Source organism: Schistocerca serialis, chromosome 3, assembly GCF_023864345.2.
Source record: "Schistocerca serialis cubense isolate TAMUIC-IGC-003099 chromosome 3, iqSchSeri2.2, whole genome shotgun sequence".
NCBI classification, from domain to species: domain Eukaryota; kingdom Metazoa; phylum Arthropoda; class Insecta; order Orthoptera; family Acrididae; genus Schistocerca; species Schistocerca serialis.
Genome location: NC_064640.1, coordinates 345,266,562 through 345,292,997, shown reverse-complemented (window position 1 = coordinate 345,292,997; position 26,436 = coordinate 345,266,562). Strand labels below are relative to the sequence as shown.

The 26,436-nt window shown below is 39.5% G+C and overlaps 1 protein-coding gene across 3 annotated transcripts in view; it reads left to right on the top strand.

The window, feature by feature from the left end:
- Positions 1-26,436, top strand: part of LOC126471610 (spindle assembly abnormal protein 6 homolog) — a 269,622-nt gene that overhangs the window by 139,503 nt on the left and 103,683 nt on the right. For all 3 annotated transcript variants that reach the window (XM_050099849.1, XM_050099848.1, XM_050099850.1), the window contains one exon: positions 1,262-1,330. In XM_050099849.1, coding sequence (XP_049955806.1) covers positions 1,262-1,330 — 69 coding nt within the window. The remainder of the gene's footprint in view (positions 1-1,261; positions 1,331-26,436) is intronic.

Sequence of the window (26,436 nt, the reverse complement as noted above, 5' to 3'; positions counted from 1 at the left end):
CACAGTATGTCCAGTTGGCACGAATATAGTTAAATTTGCCAATCCTGGTTGGACACTTGGTGAGACCACCTTATGAATGGGAAGATAAAGGTAATTAATGAAGAGGGTAATGACATTGCTCATAGTTGACTTAGTGCACAGGATACTAAAGTTGTTGATGTTAAGGAAGTAATGCAGCAGTATCAGATCAGATATTATGTGGAATTGTGGAGTCTGGAGGAACTTCAGTGCCAAAGTAAACGTGGGTTGTATGAAAGTGAATAAGTGTGTGGATATCAACATGGGTGGTGCAAGTGCAGTAATATCTACCTCATGGGGTGATAGTGGGTGTTGTTTAGAGGCCATGGGGGCTGGGCCACATGTACAGTAAGGTACAGATGCCACTTATTTTTGCATCATGCAGAGTGCCAATGCCGATTACGAGGTTGTTATAGAGATAAGGAATGCACAAGAAGCTGTTGATGTTACAAATGCTGCAGAAGAAATCGTACAGACAGCCATACTTCCTTAGAAGCAGGGTGAATGTAGGGAAATGAAGAGAAGATGTGGGCATGAAGTTGATGATCAAGCCAACAAAATGGCATCTGTTGAGGAGTATCTTCTCTTTGCTACAACTGGTGAATCACATCTTGCATGAAGCAACAACTCTTTATTCTACATATCATAACTTTTTGGTCATCCCATTTACCAGCATTCACCCTTCAGTATGGAACTTCTTCACAAGGTGACAATGAGCAATGATGTCATTTGGGATGCATGCAAAGTAGGAGCTAGTGGTACTGGGTGTGGACCAAATTGTAGCTATTAACCAAGAGTAAAATTATTTGCTTCCATGCTCACTAAAATGATGCTCAGTTACTTTCTTGTATTGAGGTACAGAATGAATGGTGCTCCATATTATAGTTCAGTACTTGTTTTTATCATACCTAGGCTAAGAGAAACAGCTCTGTTGTACATACTGACAGATATTGAACATCCTCACATACTCTTTGGTAATTGCTGGATATGTTCTAAAGATAAAACGGCTACAGTAATGCAATTTTTGATGTAAAGTTGCAAGTGATTTCAAGGGAACTCTAGGAAATGAAACTTCAAAATAGCCTTGACTGATTCCCCCCCCCCCCCCCCCCCCCCCCCCCCCCCACCATCCTTTATCCACTGAGCTTGCAGTTCTCCTGTCTGGGAAGAAATTCCTTAACATCTTTCTTTCTTTTTGTTTACTTCATGTTCATTAATGTTACCCTTTTAATCCCTTTTGTAGGATTTTATGGACGTGTCATCTCGGACCGCCGATCAGGAAAGAAGACTGAGCAAACTGGAGAAAGAAAATGTAATTACAATTTTACCTACCTTTCTACAATAGAATATAATATTGGAAGTATCTAACATAGTTGGTCTGTATAGTGCTAACAGATAGAGTGTGTGTGTGTGTGTGTGTGTGTGTGTGTGTGTGTGTAGGAGGTGGGGGGGGGGGGTCTCTATTTCAGAAAGTTTCATTTTTATCTGAATGTTTTTGTTTCTGGATCAAACAGAACAAACTATTTACAGTTGTATAAAAAAAATAAAATTCCAACCAGAAATTTATTTAGTTCTCAAAGAGATTGATATGTGAGACAATACTAATTTTGAGGTTGTGATTTTTTCCCAGTAAAACTGATAAATAAACATAAACATAAAAACTTTTGGAACAATATAGGGAAGAAGGGGATGTCACACACACAACCGTAATCGTAGGATTTATGTTTGTTGTGTATGAGAGTTTTACATTGAGGCTTTTGTGAATTGTTTGGTAGGTGGCACATAAATGGGCTTTTGTGAATTGTTTGGTAGGTGGCGCACAAATGATAATGATACCCTAACTATGAAATATTGGGCTATTGAATGTGTAGTCCAGTACACACACAGAAATTCTTCATAGGAGCAGGATAAATTCTTTCAATGATAGAATTATTTAGAAAGAAAGGAGACAACTCACTGAAAGGCAGAAGCGTTGCATTGTCGACAGGTACACAAACAAAAGATACAGAGCTTTGCTTTGCTGGCTTTTGAAATGAAATTACTTTCTCAAGCTTGTTGTTGTTGTTGTTGTTGTGGTCTTCAGTCCTGAGACTGGTTTGATGCAGCTCTCTATGCTACTCTATCCTGTGCAAGCTTCATCATCTCCCAGTACCTACTGCAACCTACATCCTTCTGAATCTGCTTAGTGTATTCATCTCTTGGTCTCCCTCTACGATTTTTACCCTCCACAGTGCCCTCCAATGTTAAATTTGTGATCCCTTGATGCCTCAAAACATGTCCTACCAACCGATCCCTTCTTCTAGTCAAGTTGTGCCACAAACTTCTCTTCTCCCCAATTCTATTCAATACCTCCTCATTAGTTACGTGATCTACCCACCTTATCTTCAGCATTCTTCTGTAGCACCACATTTCGAAAGCTTCTATTCTCTTCTTGTCCAAACTAGTTATCGTCCATGTTTCACTTCCATACATGGCTACACTCCATACAAATACTTTCAGAAACGACTTCCTGACACTTAAATCTATACTTGATGTTAACAAATTTCTCTTCTTGAGAAACGCTTTCCTTGCCATTGCCAGTCTACATTTTATATCCTCTCTACTTCGACCATCATCAGTTATTTTACTCCCTAAATAGCAAAACTCCTTTACTACTTTAAGTGTCTTATTTCCTAATCTAATATTCTCAACATCACCCGACTTAATTCGACTACATTCCATTATACTCGTTTTGCTTTTGTTGATGTTCATCTTATATCCTCCCTTCAAGACATTGTCCATTCCGTTCAACTGCTCTTCCAAGTCCTTTGCTGTCTCTGACAGAATTACAATGTCATCGGCGAACCTCAAAGTTTTTATTTCTTCTCCATGGATTTTAATACCTCCTCCGAATTTTTCTTTTGTTTCCTTTACTGCTTGCTCAATATACAGATTGAACAACATCGGGGAGAGGCTACAACCCTGTCTTACTCCCTTCCCAACCACTGCTTCCCTTTCATGTCCCTCGACTCTTATAACTGCCATCAGGTTTCTGTACAAATTGTAAATAGCCTTTCGCTCCCTGTATTTTACCCCTGCCATCTTTAGAATTTGAAAGAGAGTATTCCAATCAACATTGTCAAAAACTTTCTCTAAGTCTACAAATGCTAGAAACGTAGGTTTGCCTTTCCTTAATCTTTCTTCTAAGATAAGTCGTAAGGTCAGTATTGCCTCACGTGTTCCAGTATTTCTACGGAATCCAAACTTATCTTCCCCGAGGTCAGCTTCTACTAGTTTTTCCATTCGTCTGTAAAGAATTCGTGTTAGTATTTTGCAGCTGTGGCTTATTAAACTGATTGTTCGGTAATTTTCACATCTGTCAACACCTGCTTTCTTTGGGATTGGTATTATTATATTCTTCTTGAAGTCTGAGGGTACTTCGCCTGTTTCATACATCTTGCTCACCAGATGGTAGAGTTTTGTCAGGACTGGCTCTCCCAAGACTGTCAGTAGTTCTAATGGAATGTTGTCTACTCCCGGGGCCTTGTTTCGACTCAGGTCTTTCAGTGCTCTGTCAAACTCTTCACGCAGTATCTTATCTCCCATTTCATCTTCATCTACATCCTCTTCCATTTCCATAATATTGTCCTCAAGTACATCGCCCTTGTATAGACGCTCTATATACTCCTTCCACCTTTCTGCCTTCCCTTCTTTGCTTAGAACTGGGTTGCCATCTGAGCTCTTGATATTCATACAAGTGGTTCTCTTCTCTCCAAAGGTCTCTTTAATTTTCCTGTAGGCAGTATCTATCTTACCCCTAGTGAGATAAGCCTCTACATCCTTACATTTGTCCTCTAGCCATCCCTGCTTAGCCATTTTGCACTTCCTGTCGATCTCGTTTTTGAGACGTTTGTATTTCTTTTTGCCTGCTTCATTTACTGCATTTTTATATTTTCTCCTTTCATCAATTAAATTCAATATTTCTTCTGTTACCCAAGGATTTCTATTAGCCCTCATCTTTTTACGTACTTGATCGTCTGCTGCCTTCACTACTTCATCCCTCAGAGCTACCCATTCTTCTTCTACTGTATTTCTTTCCCCCATTCCTGTCAATTGTTCCCTTATGGTCTCCCTGAAACTCTCTACAACCTCTGGTTCTTTCAGTTTATCCAGGTCCCATCTCGTTAAATTCCCACCTTTTTGCAGTTTCTTCAGTTTCAATCTGCAGTTCATAACCAATAGATTGTGGTCAGAATCCACATCTGCCCCAGGAAATGTCTTACAATTTAAAACCTGGTTCCTAAATCTCTGTGTTACTATTATATAATCTATCTGATACCTTTTAGTATCTCCAGGATTCTTCCAGGTATACAACCTTCTTTTATGATTCTTGAACCAAGTGTTAGCTATGATTAAGTTATGCTCTGTGCAAAATTCTACAAGGCGGCTTCCTCTTTCATTCCTTCCCCCCAATCAATATTCACCTACTATGTTTCCTTCTCTCCCTTTTCCTACTGACGAATTCCAGTCATCCATGACTACTAAATTTTCGTCTCCCTTCACTACCTGAATAATTTCTTTTATCTCGTCATACATTTCATCTATTTCTTCATCATCTGCAGAGCTAGTTGGCATATAAACTTGTACTACCGTAGTAGGCATGGGCTTTGTGTCTATCTTGGCCACAATAATGCGTTCACTATGCTGTTTGTAGTAGCTAACCCGCACTCCTATTTTTTTATTCATTATTAAACCTACTCCTGCATTACCCCTATTTGATTTTGTATTTATAATCCTCTAGTCACCTGACCAAAAGTCTTGTTCCTTCTGCCACTGAACTTCACTAATTCCCACTGTATCTAACTTTAACCTATCCATTTCCCTTTTTAAATTTTCTAACCTACCTGCCCGATTAAGGGATCTGACATTCCACGCTCCGATCCGTAGAACACCAGTTTTCTTTCTCCTGATAACGACGTCCTCCTGAGTAGTTCCCGCCCGGAGATCAGAATGGGGGACTATTTTACCTCCGGAATATTTTACCTGAGAGGACGCCATCATCATTTAATCATACAGTAAAACTGCATGTCCTCGGGAAAAATTACGGCTGTAGTTTCCCCTTGCTTTCAGCCGTTCGCAGTACCAGCACAGCAAGGCCGTTTTGGTTAATGTTACAAGGCCAGATCAGTCAATAATCCAGACTGTTGCCCCTGCAACTACTGAAAAGGCTGCTGCCCCTCTTCAGGAACCACATGTTTGTCTGGCCTCTCAACAGATACCCCTCCGTTGTGGTTGCACCTACGGTACGGCCATCTCTATCGCTGAGGCACACAAGCCTCCCCACCAACGGCAAGGTCCATGGTTCCTGGATTAGGAAAAACAAATGCACGTACTCCCCCCCCCCCCCCCCTCGATGATGCAGCACTTCTGCCTTTCAGTGAGTCATCTCTTCTTCCTAATATTTAATTATTCTCAACTAGAATGTTGTGTACATTATTATCTTTGCATGATTGGGTAGATAGTCAAAGTTCTCCCTCTCCCCCTCTACCCCTCTCCCTCTCCCTCTGCCTCTGCCTCTCCCTCTCCCCCTCTCCCCATTTGCCTCTCCCACTCTCCCCCTCCCCCCTCTCTCTCCCCCTCCCCCTCTCTCCCTCTCCCCCCTCTCTCTCCCTCTCTCCCTCTCTCTCTCTCTCTCCCCTCTCCCCCTCTCTCCCTCTCCCCCTCTCCCTCTCTCCCTCTCCACCTCCCTCTCCTCCTCTCCCTCTCTCCCTCTCTCCCTCTCCACCTCCCTCTCCCCCCCCTCTCTCCCTCTCCCCCTCTCCCTCTCTTGGTCCCCCCCCCCCCTCTTTTCTGTGCCACACTAAAGCTGTGTGAAGAATAATATAGGAAATTTCTGCTTTTAGTATTATATTTATGAATGTCATTGTTTCCAAACTGCAATTGACTGTTGACGACAAACTTCATAAGGGAGTAAATGTACTGTGAGACTGTTGTCAGTATGCCCAACTGCTGAAAGAGCCTTCTAAAGTCGTTAAGGAGTGGACAACACAAATTATTGTTATTGCACACTTCTGTGCAAGTGAAAGTTTGTATCTTCAGTGACGGATAAGTAATCTCAGAATATGCCTCCATAAGCCCTTGTGTATAAAAATAGAATAATAAGTCAACTTTTTGATATTTTCATCTCCAAAATTTGATATCGTCCATGACAAAGATGATCTGGCCATAGATGTTTACAAAGATCTGTAACATATTCAGATTTTTATTGGTATAAACACTTAAGCACGTAGAACATTAGGTTTTATTTGTTAATTTAGAATCGTGCATTCCCTTCACTATTAGTTTTAATGTTGCTTGATTCACTTTGAAAGTTACAACTTTTGCGTGTACTACTTTAATACCCAGAAGCCTCCAACTACCCAAGCAAGAGCAGGTGCCAGCTGCAGCAGTAGATTGTGTTTGTACATAGTGTGTATTGCAGTTTTAGGAGAGTGCCATAGTGAGGTAATTTTTCTCCCTTGCTGAAGTCTGTTTCTTCTTTATTATCTGCTGCTACTTGTTGTGTTTTGTGTATTCTTTTTTTGTGATATTGTACGGTTCTTACACAGTAGAAATTGATAGAAACTGTGCACACTATGTGCAGATACAAGGAGAACTGGCCACTGTCTGGAAACAGCTTGAAGTTGCATTGGCTTCTACAGGCTTCAGGCTACTGCTTTAAGCTGAAATGACATTGAGGCACCTCTGGTAGAAGCTGTAATAATTTTAATGCTGTTGGAATCTCCTGGAAGCCTCACTGTCACTGTGTCTTCTGATGCACATCATCTGAGTGGTCTGCCTTCACTCAAGGGTGAGTGACAAACTGTGATGGGCCATGTACCACTGGGGAGAGGGTTGCCCCATTATGCTTTAGCAAAAGGTGCAAGGTGCTACCCAGTGTTCATAGGACATTTGAGCCAGCGTAAGATGCCTCGCCTGTTGGCCCATTGGCTAATTTTTCCTGGCAGGTCCAGACAAGTGCAGAGGGGAGGTCTGCTAGTCATTGGGTGCTCCCGTATTAAGTGGGTAATGGAGCCCCTCAGGAAAACAGCAGACTGGTAAGGAATTAAGCAAGTGTGCACTAGGCATCTTTGCCAGGTCTCACCTGAGATGTGGACAAGGCCCTGCTGATGGCTATTGGATGTACAGGGTGCAACTAGTTGCAAATCACAGTTGATGTCTGCATGAATGAATCTGCCGCTTGGATTCTGAGACCGTACTCTGTTCCTTTAGGCAGTTAGCTGAATTTGTGTAGACAGGTAGCAATTCATGTGGGATGGAAGCTCAGCCCCTTATTTGTAGCATCGTACCTAGAGTTGATCATGGTCCTCTGGTTTGAACCATGTCTTAGGTCAGAAATGTAGGTTCAGAAAATTGCACAATAATATTGCACCAGGACTTCTCTCCCTTTGTTACGGGGAAGGGGTTTATAACCACCACAAAAAATTAAAAAAATTAAGGTTTAGCTAATTCTTGTTGACTTTTATTGACAACATACGTTATAAAGAGATACTGATATGTGGGTAGTTTCCAGAACCAGAGAATACTGAACATCACATTTGTTCTGAAAAGTTGCATCTACTGCTATTAGTAAAATTTTTGGATCAAGTTTAACTAAAAAATTATAGAATCAGGTAGAAGAATTAATTGAAAACAATTAATAATTTTTCCAAATTATAAAATATAAAGTACTGGACTAGCTTCCAATATTTATGAAAGGAGAGTGTAAAATACCCCTCCTCCCGATTGCCTAGTGGGTACTGCTAGGGTTATTTCGGATTTCAAATGTGAAATAATCCAGGTGAAGTTAAGCATCAAAGTTGAGTCTGAGATGGTGATCAGATGCTTTTTGTAGACCACCTGATTCAGGAGCTGTAGTGGCAGAGCATTCAGAGAGAACTTGCATAATATGGCGAGTAAGTTTTCTGATCATACTATTGTAACAGGGGGAGACTTCAAATTACCAGCTATAGAATGAGAGAGTCACACTATCAAAACTGCACCCAAAGGGCATAATTTATGTGACATTATTCTGGAAGTCTTTCTGAAAATTACCTCAGGCTTATAATTAGAGAAAGAACTCATTAGGGTCATGTCTTAGACCTTCTAGCAATCTAGCAGACCTGAACATTTATGTCAGTGATGAAGTGTTGTCTATGAATGCACTGCATTCCTGTGTAATTCTAATGGGGAAATTAATGCAGGTTATAACTGTTTAGAAACATTTCCAAAAGATTACTTGAATCTTGCAGGAAATTAAAAATATATCTCCACGGACTAACGTATTATTACATTTGTCTGCTAGTTTGTATAATAATGACAAAAATTTCTAAAATCGTTTGAAAATATTCCTGTGGGGATCTATTTACTGTAATAATAATAATAATAATAATAATAATAATAATAATAATAATAATAATAATAATTCCCGTGGAGGCCTGGGAAAAGAATAGGCCTCCGGTATGTTCTGCCAGTCGTAAAAGACGACGAAAAGAACAAACCCCTAATAGGGCTAACCCCCCTTTTAGTGTGATTAGTTGGTTCAGGACAGAACTAAAGAAGCCTCAGACAAGTGCCGTCATGGACGGGGACGACGCTTAAACCCTATGCCCGCCCACAATGGTAACGACACTGCTAGCCAACTGGAAAATGATTTAAATCCAAATAGAGGTGTTTTGCAGGTTATGCTTCCTGCAACCACCCTAGACGGAAAACAAAGACAGAGGATGAGATGGTGAGATGAAGTTAATCGAGACCTCATGTTCTGCTATTACCAAGCAACAAACCTAGGAACCAACACAACTGGATACAGATCACAAGTATACACAACATTTATTACCAGATACCCAGAATTAAAATTTTTAACAGAACGACGACTAGCTGATCAGATCCGTGTAATAATCAAAAATAACAGGCTACCCCAGTCAGAATTAGAAAACATCAAACAAGTACAACAAATACTGGCACAAAATAATGTGCAATCAGAAGAAGAAGAAAATACAGTAATGGACTCAAACATCCCAGAGCAACCAAACAAAGGACAACACGCATCAATTAAACAATCTACATCTACATCCATACTCCGCAAGCCACCTGACGGTGTGTGGCGGAGGGTACCTTGAGTACCTCTATCGGTTCTCCCTTCTATTCCAGTCTCGTATTGTTCGTGGAAAGAAGGATTGTCGGTATGCCTCTGTGTGGGCTCTAATCTCTCTGATTTTTATCCTCATGGTCTCTTCGCGAGATATACGTAGGAGGGAGCAATATACTGCTTGACTCTTCGGTGAAGGTATGTTCTCGAAACTTCGACAAAAGCCCGTACCGAGCTACTGAGCGTCTCTGCTGCAGAGTCTTCCACTGGAGTTTATCTGTCATCTCCGTAACGCTTTCGCGATTACTAAATGATCCTGTAACGAAGCGTGCTGCTCTCCGTTGGATCTTCTCTATATCTTCTATCAATCCTATCTGGTATGGATCCCACATTGCTGAGCAGTATTCAAGCAGTGGGCGAACAAGCGTTCTGTAACCTACTTCCTTTGTTTTCGGATTGCATTTCCTAAGGATTCTTCCAATGAATCTGTCTGGCATCTGCTTTACCACCGATCAACATTATATGATCATTCCATTTTAAATCACTCCTAATGCGTACTCCCAGATAATTTATGGTATTAACTGCTTCCAGTTGCTGACCTGCTATTTTGTAGCTAAATGATAAAGGATCTATCTTTATGTGTATTCGCAGCACATTACACTTGTCTACATTGAGATTCAATTGCCATTCCCTGCACCATGCGTCAATTTGCTGCAGATCCTCCTGCATTTCAGTACAATTTTCCATTGTTACAACCTCTCGATACACCACAGCATCATCTGCAAAAAGCCTCAGTGAACTTCCGATGTCATCCACAAGGTCATTTATGTATATTGTGAATAGCAATGGTCCTATGACACTCCCCTGCGGCACACCTGAAATCACTCTTACTTCGGAAGACTTCTCTCCATTGAGAATGACATGCTGCGTCCTGTTATCTAGGAACCCCTCAATCCAATCACACAATTGGTCTGATAGTCCATATGCTCTTACTTTGTTCATTAAACGACTGTGGGGAACTGTATCGAACGCCTTGCGGAAGTCAAGAAACATGGCATCTACCTGTGAATCCGTGTCTATGGCCCTCTGAGTCTCGTGGACGAATAGCGCGAGCTGGGTTTCACATGACCGTCTTTTTCGAAACGCGTGCTGATTCCTACAGAGTAGATTTCTAGTCTCCAGAAAAGTCATTATACTCGAACACAATACGTGTTCCAAAATTCTACAACTGATCGACGTTAGAGATATAGGTCTATAGTTCTGCACATCTGCTCGACGTCCCTTCTTGAAAACGGGGATGACCTGTGCCCTTTTCCAATCCTTTGGAACGCTACGCTCTTCTAGAGACCTACGGTACACCGCTGCAAGAAGGGGGGCAAGTTCCTTCGCGTACTCTGTGTAAAATTGAACTGGTATCCCATCAGGTCCAGAGGCCTTTCCTCTTTTGAGCGATTTTAATTGTTTCTCTATCCCTCTGTCGTCTATTTCGATATCTACCATTTTGTCATCTGTGCGACAATCTAGAGAAGGAACTACAGTGCAATCTTCCTCTGTGAAACAACTTTGGAAAAAGACATTTAGTATTTCAGCCTTTAGTCTGTCATCCTCTGTTTCAGTACCATTTTGGTCACAGAGTGTCTGGACATTTTGTTTTGATTCACCTACCGCTTTGACATAAGACCAAAATTTCTTAGGATTTTCTGCCAAGTCAGTACATAGAACTTTACTTTCGAATTCATTGAACGTCTCTCGCATAGCCCTCCTCACACTACATTTCACTTCACGTAATTTTTGTTTGTCAGCAAGGCTTTGGCTATGTTTATGTTTGCTGTGAAGTTCCCTTTGCTTCCGCAGCAGTTTTCTAACTCAGTTGTTGTACCACGGTGGCTCTTTTCCATCTCTTACGATCTTGCTTGGCACATACTCATCTAACGCATTATGTACGACGGTTTTGAACTTTGTCCACTGATCCTCAACACTATCTGTACTTGAGACAAAACTTTTGTGTTGAGCCAACAGGTACTCTGAAATCTGCTTTTTGTCACTTTTTCTAAACAGAAAAATCTTCCTACCCCTTTTAATATTCCTATTTACGGCTGAAATCATCGATGCCGTAACCGCTTTATGATCGCTGATTCCCTGTTCTGCGTTAACTTTTTCAAATAGTTCGGGTCTGTTTGTCACCAGAAGGTCTAATATGTTATCGCCACGAGTCGGTTCTCTGTTTAACTGCTCAAGGTAGTTTTCAGATAAAGCACTTAAAAAAAATTTCACTGGATTCTTTGTCCCTGCCACCCGTTATGAACGTCTGAGTCTCCCAGTCTATATCCGGCAAATTAAAATCTCCACCCAGAACTATAACATGGTGGGGAAATCTACTCGAAATATTTTCCAAATTATCCTTCAGGTGCTCAGCCACAACAGCTGCTGAGCCAGGGGGCCTATAGAGACATCCAATTACCATGTCTGAGCCTGCTTTAACCGTGACCTTCACCCAAATCATTTCACATTTCGGATCTCCATCAATTTCCTTCGATACTATTGCACTTCTTATCACTATAAACACACCTCCCCCTTCACTGTCCAGCCTGTCTCTGCGGTATACATTCAAATCTGAGTTTAGGATTTCATTACTATTTACGTCTGGTTTCAGCCAACTTTCTGTCCCTAGTACTATATGAGCGTTGTGACCGTTTATTAATGAGAACAGTTCTGGGACCTTTCTGTAGACGCTCCTGCAGTTTACTATTAGCACATTAATATTGTTATTCCCTGTTGCATTTTGCCTACTCCTACCTTGCTGCGTCTCAGGAGGCGTCTTGTCGGGCCTAGGGAGGGGATTCTCTAACCTAAAAAACCCCCATGTGCACTCCACACGTACTCCGCTACCCTTGTAGCCGCTTCCGACGTGTAGTGCATGCCTGACCTATTCAGGGGGACCCTACATTTCTCCACCCGATAGCGGAGGTCGAGAAATTTGCACCCCAGATCTCCGCAGAATCGTCTGAGCCTCTGGTTTAAGCCTTCCACTCGGCTCCAAACCAGAGGACCGCAATCGGTTCTGGGAACGATACTACAAATAGTTAGCTCTGATTTCACCCCGCGAGCGAGGCTTTCCGCCTTCACCAATTCCGCCAACCGCCTGTACGAACTGAGGATGACCTCTGAACCCAGACGGCAGGAGTCATTGGTGCCGACATCTCGGATGAGACCCCCCGGCAAGCAGACAGAGTGAACACTGGCCTTCTTCCCCGACCTTCCCGCTATTTCCCTACGGGGCTCCATCACCCGCCAACAATCAGAGGAAAACGAAATCTTAAGACAGCCACCAGAACAAGCACAAAAAGAACATGAAGTGACACACATGTTAGATATAGAAGAAAAATTTCAGCTGACATATATAGAATACAAAGACACATATACAGACATTAGACCATTCTTGCATAGACCGCCAAATAACCGACAAGTCGAAACAACAATAAAAACTATCAACACAATCATACACAACAAAATAAATGAAAACACAACTATGGAAGAGTTACAACTACTGGTTTATATAGGAGCACTCACTACACTAAATACACACACTAGGCAGAGATCAGAACCAACCAACACACAGAAGAAACCCACAAAACCAGCATGGCAACACAGGCTACAGATCAGAATAGAAAAACTGAGAAAAGACATTGGACAGCTAAGACAATTTATAAGAGATGAAATATCAGACAAAAAACAAAAAAGGTTGGGTAAAATCTCACAACAAGAAGTGATAGAGCAATTAGATGAAAACGAGCAGAAATTACAAGCATTGGCCAAACGACTTAGAAGATACAAAAAAAAGTGAAAATAGAAGGAAACAAAATCAAACATTCAACACAAACCAAAAGAAATTTTACCAGACAATAGATAACACACACATTAAAATAGACAATCCACCAAACATAACAGACATGGAACACTTCTGGAGCAACATATGGTCAAACCCGGTACAACATAACAGGCATGCACGGTGGATACAAGCAGAAACAGACACATACAAGATGATACCACAAATGCCTGAAGTGATAATTTTGCAACATGAAGTCACCCGAGCAACTAATTATACACACAATTGGAAACCCTGGAAAAGATAAAATAGTAAATTTCTGGCTAAAGTAGTTCACCTCAACACATTCACATCTAACTAAGTTATTTAACAATTACATTGCAGACCCATACACATTCCCTGACACACTTACTCATGGAATAACTTATCTGAAACCTAAATATCAGACAGACACAGCAAACCCAGCAAAATATCGCCCCATAACATGCCTACCAACAATATACAAAATATTAACTTCAGTCATTACACAGAAATTAATGACACACACAACAAAATTATAAATGAAGAACAAAAAGGCTGTTGCAAAGGAGCACAAGGATGTAAAGAGGAACTGATAATAGATGCAGAGGTGACATATCAAGCTAAAACTCAACAAAGGTCGCTACACTACACATACATTCATTACCAAAAAGCTTTTGATAGTGTACCCCATTCATGGTTACTACAAATATTGGAAATATACAAAGTAGTTCCTAAATTGATACAGTTCCTAAACATAGTAATGAAAAATTGGAAAACCACACTTAATATCCAAACAAATTCAAATAATATCACATCACAGCCAATACAGATCAAGCATGGAATATACCAAGGAGACTCATTAAGTCCTTTCTGGTTCTCCCCTGCTCTGAACCCACTATCCAACATGCTAAATAATACAAATTATGGATACAATATTACTGGGACATACCCACACAAAATCACACATTTGCTATACATGGATGTTCTAAAACTACTGGCAGCAACAAATCAACAACTCAAGCAATTACTAAAGATAACAGGAGTATTCAGCAATGATATAAATATGGCTTTTGGAACAGACAAATGTAAGAAAAATAGCATAGTCAAGGGACAACACACTAAACAAGAAGGTTACATATTGGATAACCACAGTGACTGCATAAAAGTGATGGAAAAAACAGATGCCTATAAATATCTAAGATACAGACAAAAAATAGGAGTAGATAATACAAATATTAAAGAAGAACTAAAACAAAAATATAAACAAAGACCAACAAAAATACTGAAAACAGAATTGACAGCAAGAAACAAGACAAAAGCTATAAATACTTATGCTATATCAATATTGACCTACTCATTTGGAGTAGTGAAATGGAGTAACAAAGACCTAGAAGCACTCAATACACTTACACGATCACAATGCCACAAATATAGAATACATCACATACATTCAGCAACAGAAAGATTCACATTAAGCAGAAAGGAAGGAGGAAGGGGATTTATCGACATAAAAAACCTACATTATGGACAGGTAGACAATTTAAGAAAATTCTTTATAGAACGAGCAGAAACTAGCAAAATACACAAAGCAATCACTCATATAAATACATCAGCTACACCACTGCAATTTCATAACCACTTCTACAACCCTTTAGATCACATAATATCAACAGATATGAAGAAAGTAAATTGGAAAAAGAAAACACTACATGGCAAGCACCCGTATCATCTAACACAGCCACACATCGATCAAGACGCAGCCAACACATGGCTAAGAAAAGGCAATATATACAGTGAGACGGAAGGATTCATGATTGCAATACAGGATCAAACAATAAACACCAGATATTACAGCAAGCGTATTATTAAAGATTCCAATACCACAACAGATAAATGCAGACTTTGCAAACAACAAATAGAAACAGTAGATCACATCACAAGCGAATGTACAATATGAGCAAATACAGAATACCCCAGAAGACATGACAATGTAGCAAAAATAATACATCAACAGCTTGCCTTACAACATAAACTAATAAAACAACACGTTCCCACATACAAGTATGCACCACAAAATGTACTGGAGAATGATGAATACAAATTATACTGGAACACAACCATTATAACAGATAAAACAACACCACATAACAAACCTGACATCATACTCACCAATAAAAAGAAGAAATTAACACAACTAATCAAAATATCCATACCCAATACAACAAATGTACAGAAGAAAACAGGAGAAAAAATTGAAAAATACATCCAACTGGCTGAGGAAGTCAAGGACATGTGGCATCAGGATAAAGTTGACATTATACCAATTATACTATCAACTACAGGAGTCATACCACACAATATCCACCAGTACATCAACGCAATACAGCTACATCCAAACTTTTATATACAACTACAGAAATCCGTAGTTATTGACACATGTTCAATTACCCGAAAGTTCCTAAATGCAATATAACACATACCGTACAGTTAAAAGGAAGTCACGCTTGATCGAGGTCTGCGTCACTTTCCAGTTTTGACCAGACATAACGTCTGAGAAAAGAAAGAAATAATAATAATAATAATAATAATAATAATAATAATAATAAAGACTTTTCCTCATAACAGCAATTCAAATTGTTGACCTAAGTGGAATACTGGGTTCAATAGATTTGACTTTGATGATCATTATTAACAAATATGCCAACTCTTCCTTTCTCTATATTTTCCATGCAGTTAATGTTCAGTGCTTTTGATTTGACATATACATTTCTGTAATTACGTGATGGTCAGGCAGTCATACATCAACTTCGTTTTGGCTTTGTAGATCATGTAAGCAGATAAAGAGGGCATTAATTTCATTGTTTAGTTCTGTAACAGCCAGATGCATTGTGGTAGGTTCATTTCAACAAATTCAATCAGTCATATCAACAGAAAATGAAGTCCCATGCTTCTTGGCAGAGCGTAGAGGAACGATGTGGGAGGCGTGCACCGCTGTACTATGCAAGGTCCTAATGGAGGTGGTTTGCCGTTTCCTTCCCCTGACCGTAATGGAGATGATTGATGATGATGATGATGATGATGATGATGATGATGACACAACACCACCCAGTCATCTCGGGGCAGGTGAAAATCCCTGACCCTGCCAGGAATCGAACCTGGGAGGGAGCCTGTGCTTGGTAAGCGAGAACACTACCGCAAGACCACGAGCAGCGGAACACATTAACAGGTTTTAGAGAAAAATGTTAAATTTATTCCTGCCTTTTACTTTACTAAAATTTGTAACATATTACAGCTTCTAATGTATTATAGCTTCTGGCATGTTAAAACATTTTTTACTGTGGAGCTAAGACAAGAAATTTTAAACAGCCTGTTATGGGCATGAAATTTTCTTTGTAACGTTCTATTATTTGTACTTGAAGGAGACATTTTCTAGTATGTGATGGTTATTATTCTACAATTAAAATTTAAAAATATGCTATGAAGCAAGTGGTTGGAAGTTTTGAATAGTGGAGTTACAAGTCTTTGGGTAGGAGATTTGGGATGACTCTACTTTATAGTGTAAGTAGCCTTGTGGTTATGGTTTAAATGCCACTCTTAATCATAGCCAACTGAAAGTAACAGTGATGCACTACCCTCCTGGTGTTGATGTGAGTAACATCAGATAAAGAACACATTGCAAATAATAAGTGCTAAACAATCTCCTTTTACAAATAACAAATTTCCCAGTCATTTACATACAATAGAAACAGATATTTACTTTGTATCCAGTTTTGCAGAATGCCTTTGGAAGTTGTTTTCATTCGTTGCATTGTTTCCAGAAGTTTTTAGTATCGTGCTCTTCAGGGTCTTCTTCATTCTGTATTCTTGCAGTAGACAAGTTGATGTCTTTAAAGTTCAGTTGTTAATAATTGATTGTTAATTTTGTCTTTATTATATTGCTGCACCCTGTTAACAAGAAGAAAAGACTTCAGTTGGCGACAATACCCTAAATTGGGTGTCTGGAGATTGGAAAAGAGTCATATTCACTGATGAACCCAAGTTCAAAATGTTTAGAAGTAAACAATGTCAGTTCGTACACTGTTTACCCCCATGACTGCTTGAATCCTGTGTGTAATTGCAGCTGTGAAGCAGGGATGGTGTTCTGTGATGCTATGGGGATTTTTTTGGAGGGAATAAAGTCAAGGGTTTGGTGAAAGTTGATGGAAAAATGAAACAAAAGGATTATCGTGCCATTATTTAGCAACATGTGAAGACATCTGATTTGCGTCTGATTGGGACAGGGTTTGTCTTGCAGCATGACAACTACCCAAAACATACATCCCACTTGTCAGATATATGTGAAGTCTATAGGGGTTCAGAAAATTATGAAAAACATGGAATGGCCACCTGATCGAGCTACTATGTGAGGAGTTGGACAGGAGGACCCGAAAATGGGAAACTGTGAGTGGGACACACTTGTGGGAGGTCCTGCAGCAAGAATGGAGACTAATTCCAGCTGAAACGCTGGCAAAATTGGCCCATCACTTACCACGAGTATCTAAGGTGATTAAAGGAAAGGATGGCTATTTTGAGGAATCTAAAATGTAATAGATGCATTTACCTCTGTATTGTTTGAGCTAAATAATTTAGAAAGCAATTACATGCATTTTTATAATCTTATTTCCTTTCCATTGTCCATAATCACTTGGTGTTTCCACTCACATACACAGTACCTCACCATGATAAGGGGGAATATATCCAACAAAGTGAAATACCCTGTTGTCAGACCAATCTATAAGAAAAGTAGTTGGGCAGTATTACTGAGTGTCTCTTTATTTGTGGTACATACGCTTCAGTGGTGCTCTTTACCTAATTTTGTTTGTTTAATGAAGCCAAAATGGCTAACGATTGTGACTACACTGATCAGCCGAAACATTATGACCACCTGCTTAATAGCATGCTTGTCCGCCTTTGGAACGAAATACATCACTGATTATGCATAGCAGGGATCCGACACCTTGTTGGTAGGTTTGTGGAGGCATGTGGCATTAGATGTCTACTCGAAAGTCATGTAATATGCATAATTAATGGGCCGCTAATTTGCGTATGTTGTGATGGCACCCGATAATGATCCATAGGGATTACATAGGATTTATATCAGGCAAATTTGGCTGCAGACACACCAATGTGAGTTCATTATAATATTCTTCGAACCACTGTAGCACAGTTCTGGCTCTGAGACATGGACATTTATTCTGCTGAAAGATAACATCGCTGTTGAGGAAATACATCAAGCATGAAGGGATCCAGATGGTTCACAGCTGTCAATGTGTCTTTGATTACTACCCCAGGTCCCATGCAAGCACAGGAGGTGCAGCGCCGCATGTTTCGAGCCGCTGTTCACCTCGTTGATGGTGTTTATGGAGATGAACATTGATCTAGTGGAGCAAAAGTATTATTCACCTGCAGAGCTGGCACGTTTCCATTGATCAACGGTTGAATTCTGATGGTCCTGTGCCTACTGCAGTAATAATTCAGGATGTTATTGGGTCAACACATGAACCTGTAAGGATGGTCTGCTGCGGAGCTCCATGTCCAACAATGTACGATGAACAGTGTGCTCCAAAACACTTGTGCATGCACCAGCATTGTGCCCTTTCTGCAGAGATGCTGCAGGTCACCATCTATCCTACTTTCCAGAGCAGACAAGCCTCCGAACCCCACGTTCTGTGAAGAGTCATGATTGTTCAACAATTTAGCACCTAGTGATAGTTTCACTGCCCTCCTACCTCTTTCTGCTGATCCCCGTGACATTAGCAACTGAACTTTCGACCAGCTTCGCCTTTTTTGGGATACTCAATTACGGGCTCTGTATAATTATAATCTGTCCTTTGTCAGAGTCACTTATCTCAATTGATTTCCTCATTTACAGCCCATATCCTTGTTGGGGTAATCCCCCATCCATATCTGCTCTACTTATATACTTTTGTTACCGTGTTATGTGCCTGCAACACTATCGGGTGGCATCCAATGTTATGGTGGGCAATGGTCGTAATGTTTTGCCCTATTATTGTATAATAGCGTAATTTGTGTAATGCAGCACGCTTTCTCATGTCTGTTGAGGATCATTTCTGACTGAAATTAATAACCTGATTACAAATAAACTTTGTGATCCAAGACTGGAATTATTTTCCTGAATCACTGGAAACTTTTTCATCACTATCAAAACTTATTTTTAAGCTACAAATAACACATTCCAAATCAAGAAAGTCTACTGGGCCAGGAGACCATATGCAATGACCAAAAACATATGAGGAAACTGAAACCATTCAAAGTGTGCAGTGCAAGAATGATTCCACCTTCTGCTAATAAGAAAGATGAAACATTTGTCATCAGAATGTGGGAGGAGAAGCTCAAAGCACTGAAGATGTTGTCTAGAATTAATTATCCTTAAACAAAATTGTCATTCAGTCTATAAATACTGCAAGAACAAAAAGTATCATCTGCTCGTAGTGACTGCAGTATAACTGCTGCTGGCACTTTGTCAATAAAAACGAAAAGCGCCTGTGTGGAATAACTTTCCAACTTGCAGTACACTTGAGACAGAGAGAACCCAAAGTAACACTAGGTTCATCAAAGTAAGTCTGATGCTGAGTTTTATGCAGTACCTCACAGTCGCTACAGTGTGCTTAATTTAGTCCCAGATGGTTTTGTATGAACGGCACCTCTAGTTCACTATAATATTCATATGAGAAATATTGAGGTGTAATGCGGTGATATGGGTGGTCATATGGTTCTTGAATATTCAGAGAATATCCATGCACTGTTCTTTCATGGCTCTCATCTGCCATTATTAAGGTGACTTGTACGTGAATAACTGTCAAAAAATCAATTTAATTTTTGTCTTAAAAAATTCTCTGTAGTTTTCTGAATGAGAAAAAGTTTACTTCCAGGAAAATGGACCACATACCAAAATTAGAGGAATTTAAAAGTGACTGCATGCACCACAACGTCCCCTTAGCACACAGTCAGCTCAGTTAAAAATGAAGTTTTGCTCACATTTGTTTCGTTTTTATGACTTTTTAGTCCCTCAAGTTGGCTAACCTGCAAAACCTTTACAGTTGCTTATCTTTTGTTTATACAGAGAGTTTAGTCATTGTTTGCTGTTGTTTCAGCACGAATATTTTATTTACAGCAAAGTAATTGTGTGCACGAGTTTCGTATTGTGTGTCCCACTTCAAAGCAATGGGAGACTCAAAAAGATTGAGAACTTGAAGAGGACTTTGAAGGAATAGAAATGACCTGATGGTAAGCTCCCTAGTGGATGTGGTTGGCTTACAGATGAAGAAATAGACAGGTTGCAGTATTATTATGAAAAAGTGATAAGACAAAATAAAAATGACCTTGAGGGAATGAAAAAAAGGCAGTATGGGCTACCTTTTTTCATAAATCCTCTACAGATGACAACCCATGCCATGCACTCTGCCCACCTAGCAGTGATTGCTGGTGTGGCTACCAGAGGGCTGTTACTCAAGGTGAGACCAAGAACCATAAACATTCTTTACCATTGAAGTTATAAAACCTGATCTTAGTGACACAAGATTATTAGAGAAATGTTTACATGGTAGGACTCAAAATCAAAATGAAAGTTTCAATGATTGTATATTGGAACGGATATCAAAAACTGTTCTAGTAGGATTAATACTTTGAAAATAGGTGTGCTAGATGATGTTCTATGTTTCAATGATGGTGCAGGGTCAAGGCTTAATGTAATAGAACTGATGGGAGTGACTGGTGGACTAAATATGCATAGAGCTATAATAGCCACTGACCGAAGGAGACTCTTCGAAGCAGAAAAATCAGTGTTGGAAGTCACCAAAGAAGTAAGAATAAGAAGAAGTAGGAAACAAGATGAATATGGATCTTGGATACATTAGTGACATGCAAGTTTAATAGAAAAAACAAGTTTTAACTTTAACTTTAATTTCCCCGAAATTAAATTATTTCATTTTCTGGTACACTTTCGCTAAAATCTATTAAAGGTAGAGCGCTGAAATTTTGTGTAGCATCTTAAAACATGCTTAACTACAAAGCTGACTACTCTTGTGACTTAACTTTGTAAATAAAATGCTTTTTTGAAGAAAAACCCTGAATTCATTCCCAAAATTTTTGATAATCATACTTAAAATATTTTTGTAGCACATTTTATGACAGTGCCATCTTTTCAATTGTCTGCTTTAAAAATAATAGTGTTAAGAACTTCCAGGAAAAAATAACCACCTACTTTGTTTGTATTTTGAGTAATGTGTACCTATGATGTACATAAATAATTGGCATGGCTTATTTCACTTGCAACAAAAAAACACAATTAAAAAAAAAAGTATGAGAGCTAAAGCTGTGGTTCATACATAAAAATGGGCTTACAACTCTTATTCTTTGAGATACACGGTTTAGAAAACTGACAATTTTTTCAAGGTTTTCCCTGGAATTCATGGACCAGTCCCCTTAACAGTAGTCAGTGTTAGCCAGATTATAACCCAAACCTAATTTCAGCATGTGAAAGAATTCATCAACAGTGTGTGAATAGCCTCAACACTACTGCACCCCACACACAAAACAGACCCATTGTATACCAGTTACTGTCATAAAAATTCCTCATGCTTGCATCGTTCTGCCAACAGCAGACTGTCACCTAGTTGTGAAGGCAATAAGTGAGAGTTCAGCCCATCATCTCACAGTTCACAAGCACTACCTCCCCCCACACCCCTAAACCTACTGTAGATGTCTCATAAATTATTACATTAGACACATTTCCAATGCTCTTTGTATTTCAGTGTTTTAGCTAAACCTCTTTGGTAAAGAGGTATTGTAGAATGGCATATCATTGACTAAGGCATTAATGGTGGGTACATGGAATTGTTGGATTTTTGGCATCCCTAGCACCTGTGGGTTTTAAATTAGTGAAAAAGGTTGGAGGCTGTTGTCAAGGCTTGACTACACCCTCACAGTAGTCTTAGTCAAATCCACTTGTCTCCAGACATTCTTGCTCAGCAACCTGTATTTAACATGAAAATCATGGCTCGCAAAAACAGTGAAAAATAAGGCAGGCTAATAGCCATGGAAACTCCCAGTTGTCAGCTCTTCTGACTGATTATTCTGCTGTTGCTCTGAAGATGAATACTTATGGTAAATACAGAAACTCCATGTGGCAAAAGCTGATGTTTTAATAAGTGGTAAAAATAAGTGACAGAAAGCACCTATCAACCAATAAATAATAATATAATAGTAATTAGTGGAGTTTAGCAAATTCCATGATTTGTCTGATGATTACAAAAAGTTGGTTTTGTATACAAATTTCTACAGTATGAGCAGAAGGTTTTCTCAGGATTCCTGTACTAAATTTCCTTGTAGTTATTTTCAGTTACATTAAATAAGAAAGAGAAACATTTGACTTTAAGTATACCACTTTTTCAGCATTATTTGAATCTGTTCTAGCAGACAGCTAATGAGGTGCAGATAACATGAGCATTCTGTGATTGCTATATTAAATGATTAAGATGAAAAGGTGGTGGTGGTGGTGGTGGTGGTGGTGGTGGTGGTGGTGTGTGTGTGTGTGGGGGGGGGGGGGGGGTGGAGTGTTCATAATGACTGGGTGATACACTGTAACTCTTGTTCATCGCCTCCACAATGAGTTGATAGTCAGCTGTGAAATAAATTAAGTCGCTGGCAGGAGGATACAAGCATAGGGAAATTTTTTGACCTGAAGTGGCATATAATAGGTCTATATTGTGTGTGTTGATCAGTGTTTTCACAGGCTGAAATCAAATCTGGGTTATAATCCACCCAACAATGACTGCTGTTAAAATAGTCTGAAAATTCCAGAGCTGTATGCCCATCTGCACTGTCGCATCACACCTAGATAATTCTCACATGAATATTATAGTAACCTAGAGATGCTGCTCATATGAAATCATCAGGGACTAAATTAACAACACTCTATACCAACTGTGAGGCACTGCATTGAAACTAAGCATAACTTTCACTTTGATGACCCTATTTTTGTTGCGGCTTTTTGAGCCGACTTTGTTGGTCATTGTGTGTGATGTAGATTTTCTTGTTTTCGAGCATTAGGTTGCTTATGGGTTATGAAGTCGCTCTGTGGATGTTCACATTCTGCAGTTAATGTTTTCTTGTCTCTTAATTTTTGTTCCTTGGTTATGGGGATAGTGCTAATGATGATGGTTTTTTTTTTAAACCTATCTTTGTCTATAATGATCAGAAGGTGTTTTGCTTACTCATAGTGCTTCTAGTATAACAATTATAGATGCTCCAGAAAAGTGAATCGCATCTGGTGAAAGAGCTTAGTTTTCAGTATGCCTAAGATGGGGAAACAAATATAATTGTGACAGTTATTGATATGTCTTGTTCAGTTTGCATTCGGCACATCTGAGTATTAATAGTAACAGCCCTCCAGTTCCTGAATCTAGTTGCAAAAATGGAAGTAAAACTCATTGGCTTATACTTTTCGTATTCCACCCCTTGGCAGCCACGTGTTCGAGATGCAAGCTGTACTCACTTCCAAACCCACTCAAGTAATATACCAGCAGTGGAACTTTAATTTTTCCAGTCAGTATTGTAACTGAAACTTGGCAACAACACAGAATATGTTCAGCAGCACTGTGGCCATCAAGCTACTTCCTGGATGGCTCAGAATTATCCTTCTTAATTCATTTGATATTTTCTTGTCATTTCTGAGGAATAATCTGAGTAATTTTCACATAAGGTGTGATGTTGGGTTATCAGTTTATGGTTTTAAGACCAGGAAGCTCATTCTATGCATACACTGCAACTAAACTTGTCACTGTTGTTGCTATTTATCTGTCCTGTCCACCACTCAGACAGTGAAGGAGAGGTAAATGCCAAGATGTTTGCTAGCTCTGACATCATAAGGCTGTACTGTAAAGTGAAGGCTGTGCTGGCTCTTGGTTCCAATCTTCTGTGACAGAGCTTCAAGCACCCAGATTGAAAATCATGTTGCTACTTTCAGTACCCTGTGATAACGCCTTTTTCTGCTTCAACCAACATAAATTTGGTTTTTGTGGATACACAATTTTACTTATGAAATTGTGGCACTGAATGAGTTTTAACTATGTACCTTTGTGCATCTATTCCAGTGGCCACATATTCATAGTACTTCAGTGAGACAGCAGAGTGCACATAAACACAGACTGGATTGAAGTCCAAAGTATACAGGGTGTTACAAAAAGGTACGGCCAAACTTCCAGGAAACATTCCTCAAACACAAAGAAAGAAAATATGTTATGTGGACATGTGTCCGGAAATGCTTACTTTCCATGTTAGAGCTCATTTTATTACTTCTCTTCAAATCACATTAATCATGGAATGGAAACACACAGCAACAGAACATACCAGAGTGACTTCAAACACTTTGTTACAGGAAATGTTCAAAATGTCCTCCGTTAGTGAGGATACATGCATCCACCCTCCGTCGCATGGAATCCCTGATGCAGCCCTGGAGAATGGCGTATTGCGTCACAGCCATCCACAATACGAGCACGAAGAGTCTCTACATTTGGTACCGGGGTTGCGTAGACAAAAGCTTTCAAATGCCCCATAAATGAAAGTCAAGAGGGTTGAGGTCAGGAGAGCGTGGAGGCCATGGAATTGGTCTGCCTCTGCCAATCCATCGGTCACCGAATCTGTTGTTGCGAAGCAAACAAACACTTCGACTGAAATGTGCAGGAGCTCCATCGTGCATGAACCACATGTTGTGTCGTACTTGTAAAGGCACATGTTCTAGCAGCACAGGTAGAGTATCCCGTATGAAATCATGATAACGTGCTCCATTGGTGCTTAGGTGGACGAAACTAAAATTAGCTCTGACGTGGAAATTAAGTGTTTCCGGACATATGTCCACATAACATCTTTTCTTTATTTGTGTGTGAGGAATGTTTCCTGAAAGTTTGGCCGTACCTTTTTGTAACACCCTGTATAATACCTTAATGATTTTTGTAGGTGTAGGCATGCTTGTGTAAAAAATTGTTTATGGTTTATCAAAATAGACTCTCATCATAAGGTTATTGTGGTAAGTTGAAATTCACCTATATTTTTATAGTACATACTTTAATACTGTTTTTCACTAGATTTTTGAACACAGCAGTAAACATAAGAGAAATTACTCATCAGTTCTGTATTCTCTCACATTATCTAAAACAGTCTGACAATGCTGAGGTGGTTTGCTGGTTCCATGTCAGTAGAAATTTACTGTTTTGGATTTAAAGATGTCATGAAGCCTGGTTTGAATTGTGGTGTTTGTGTCCAAAAGAGATTTTTTATGTTTATTTGATAAGGAATGCTGAAGGTAAATATTTGAGGGCAGCTCATAAAATGTAGTATGTTACCAGTAACAATATTGGATGGGGATTTTCAGTGAGGAAACTGATGATGATCGTGCAAAAATGTGGTAATAGTCACCCGAGTATTGCTTGTTGTATGCCAATGTTGCAAAAAGATTAAATTGTAACATTTCATCACAAATTATTGAGACTTGCTGAAAGTGGAAAATAATTCATGCCAGAACAATGTTTCTTGAAACAAGAAAATATCTTTGATCTGATTTGTCCAATAGTACTTCCCTCACACAATAGAAATGTTACAAGCTTTCTTCACTCCTCTATGATTGGAGAATGCAAAATCCAGTACTAAACTGGAGAACAAACACTGGAACTTCAAATAAGAAAATGATGATTAATAAATACACTCACAGCAGTATACACATATTGTGTTACTACACCTCAATCACTTGATTTATCAAAGTTATTTTGCATGGAAAGTCAAACTACAATAATACACTATTTTATGCGAGCATTGAGAGGGCAGGAATGCGCCTAAGGTGGTCACGCTGCAATCACGTGGGTGGATGCTGCCCAGTCTCGTGTGGCTGCTGTATGGTGAGGAAGCTCTCAAACATAACTGTTCTGATTGTGATTCAACCACATGCTCTTTCACAGAAATGTTTCTGAAATTCTTTGCTGTTACTGGTGGGTTGAAAAGTGAAGGAAATTATTTTTGAGGTTCCAACAGGCTTAGACTTCTAGCATATGTGTGTAGCAAGGTTTAATAAATAAATAAAGGAAGGAAAGGACTACTGTTCGCGATTTTGCATGTGCATTGTAAGACATTTACCACCTGACATAAACAGATACAACACAACACAAATTCAAGCAGAGTTCTGCATATCCTAGTGTTACCATATAGTGTAGATGGCCAGATTTAGGATTCTGAGGGGTGGCCAGATATGTTTTCACATTAAGTGAACAACCTGGATTTAACCTCTGTGGTGGGCGAATTTTATGTCAGGATGTACATATGGTGTAATTCAAGGTGGAGTTAAGTCTACTTGGTTTACAAATGTCAGTGTTTAACTTTGTGAACAGGAGCTGATCAGCAGTGTATCTTCTTT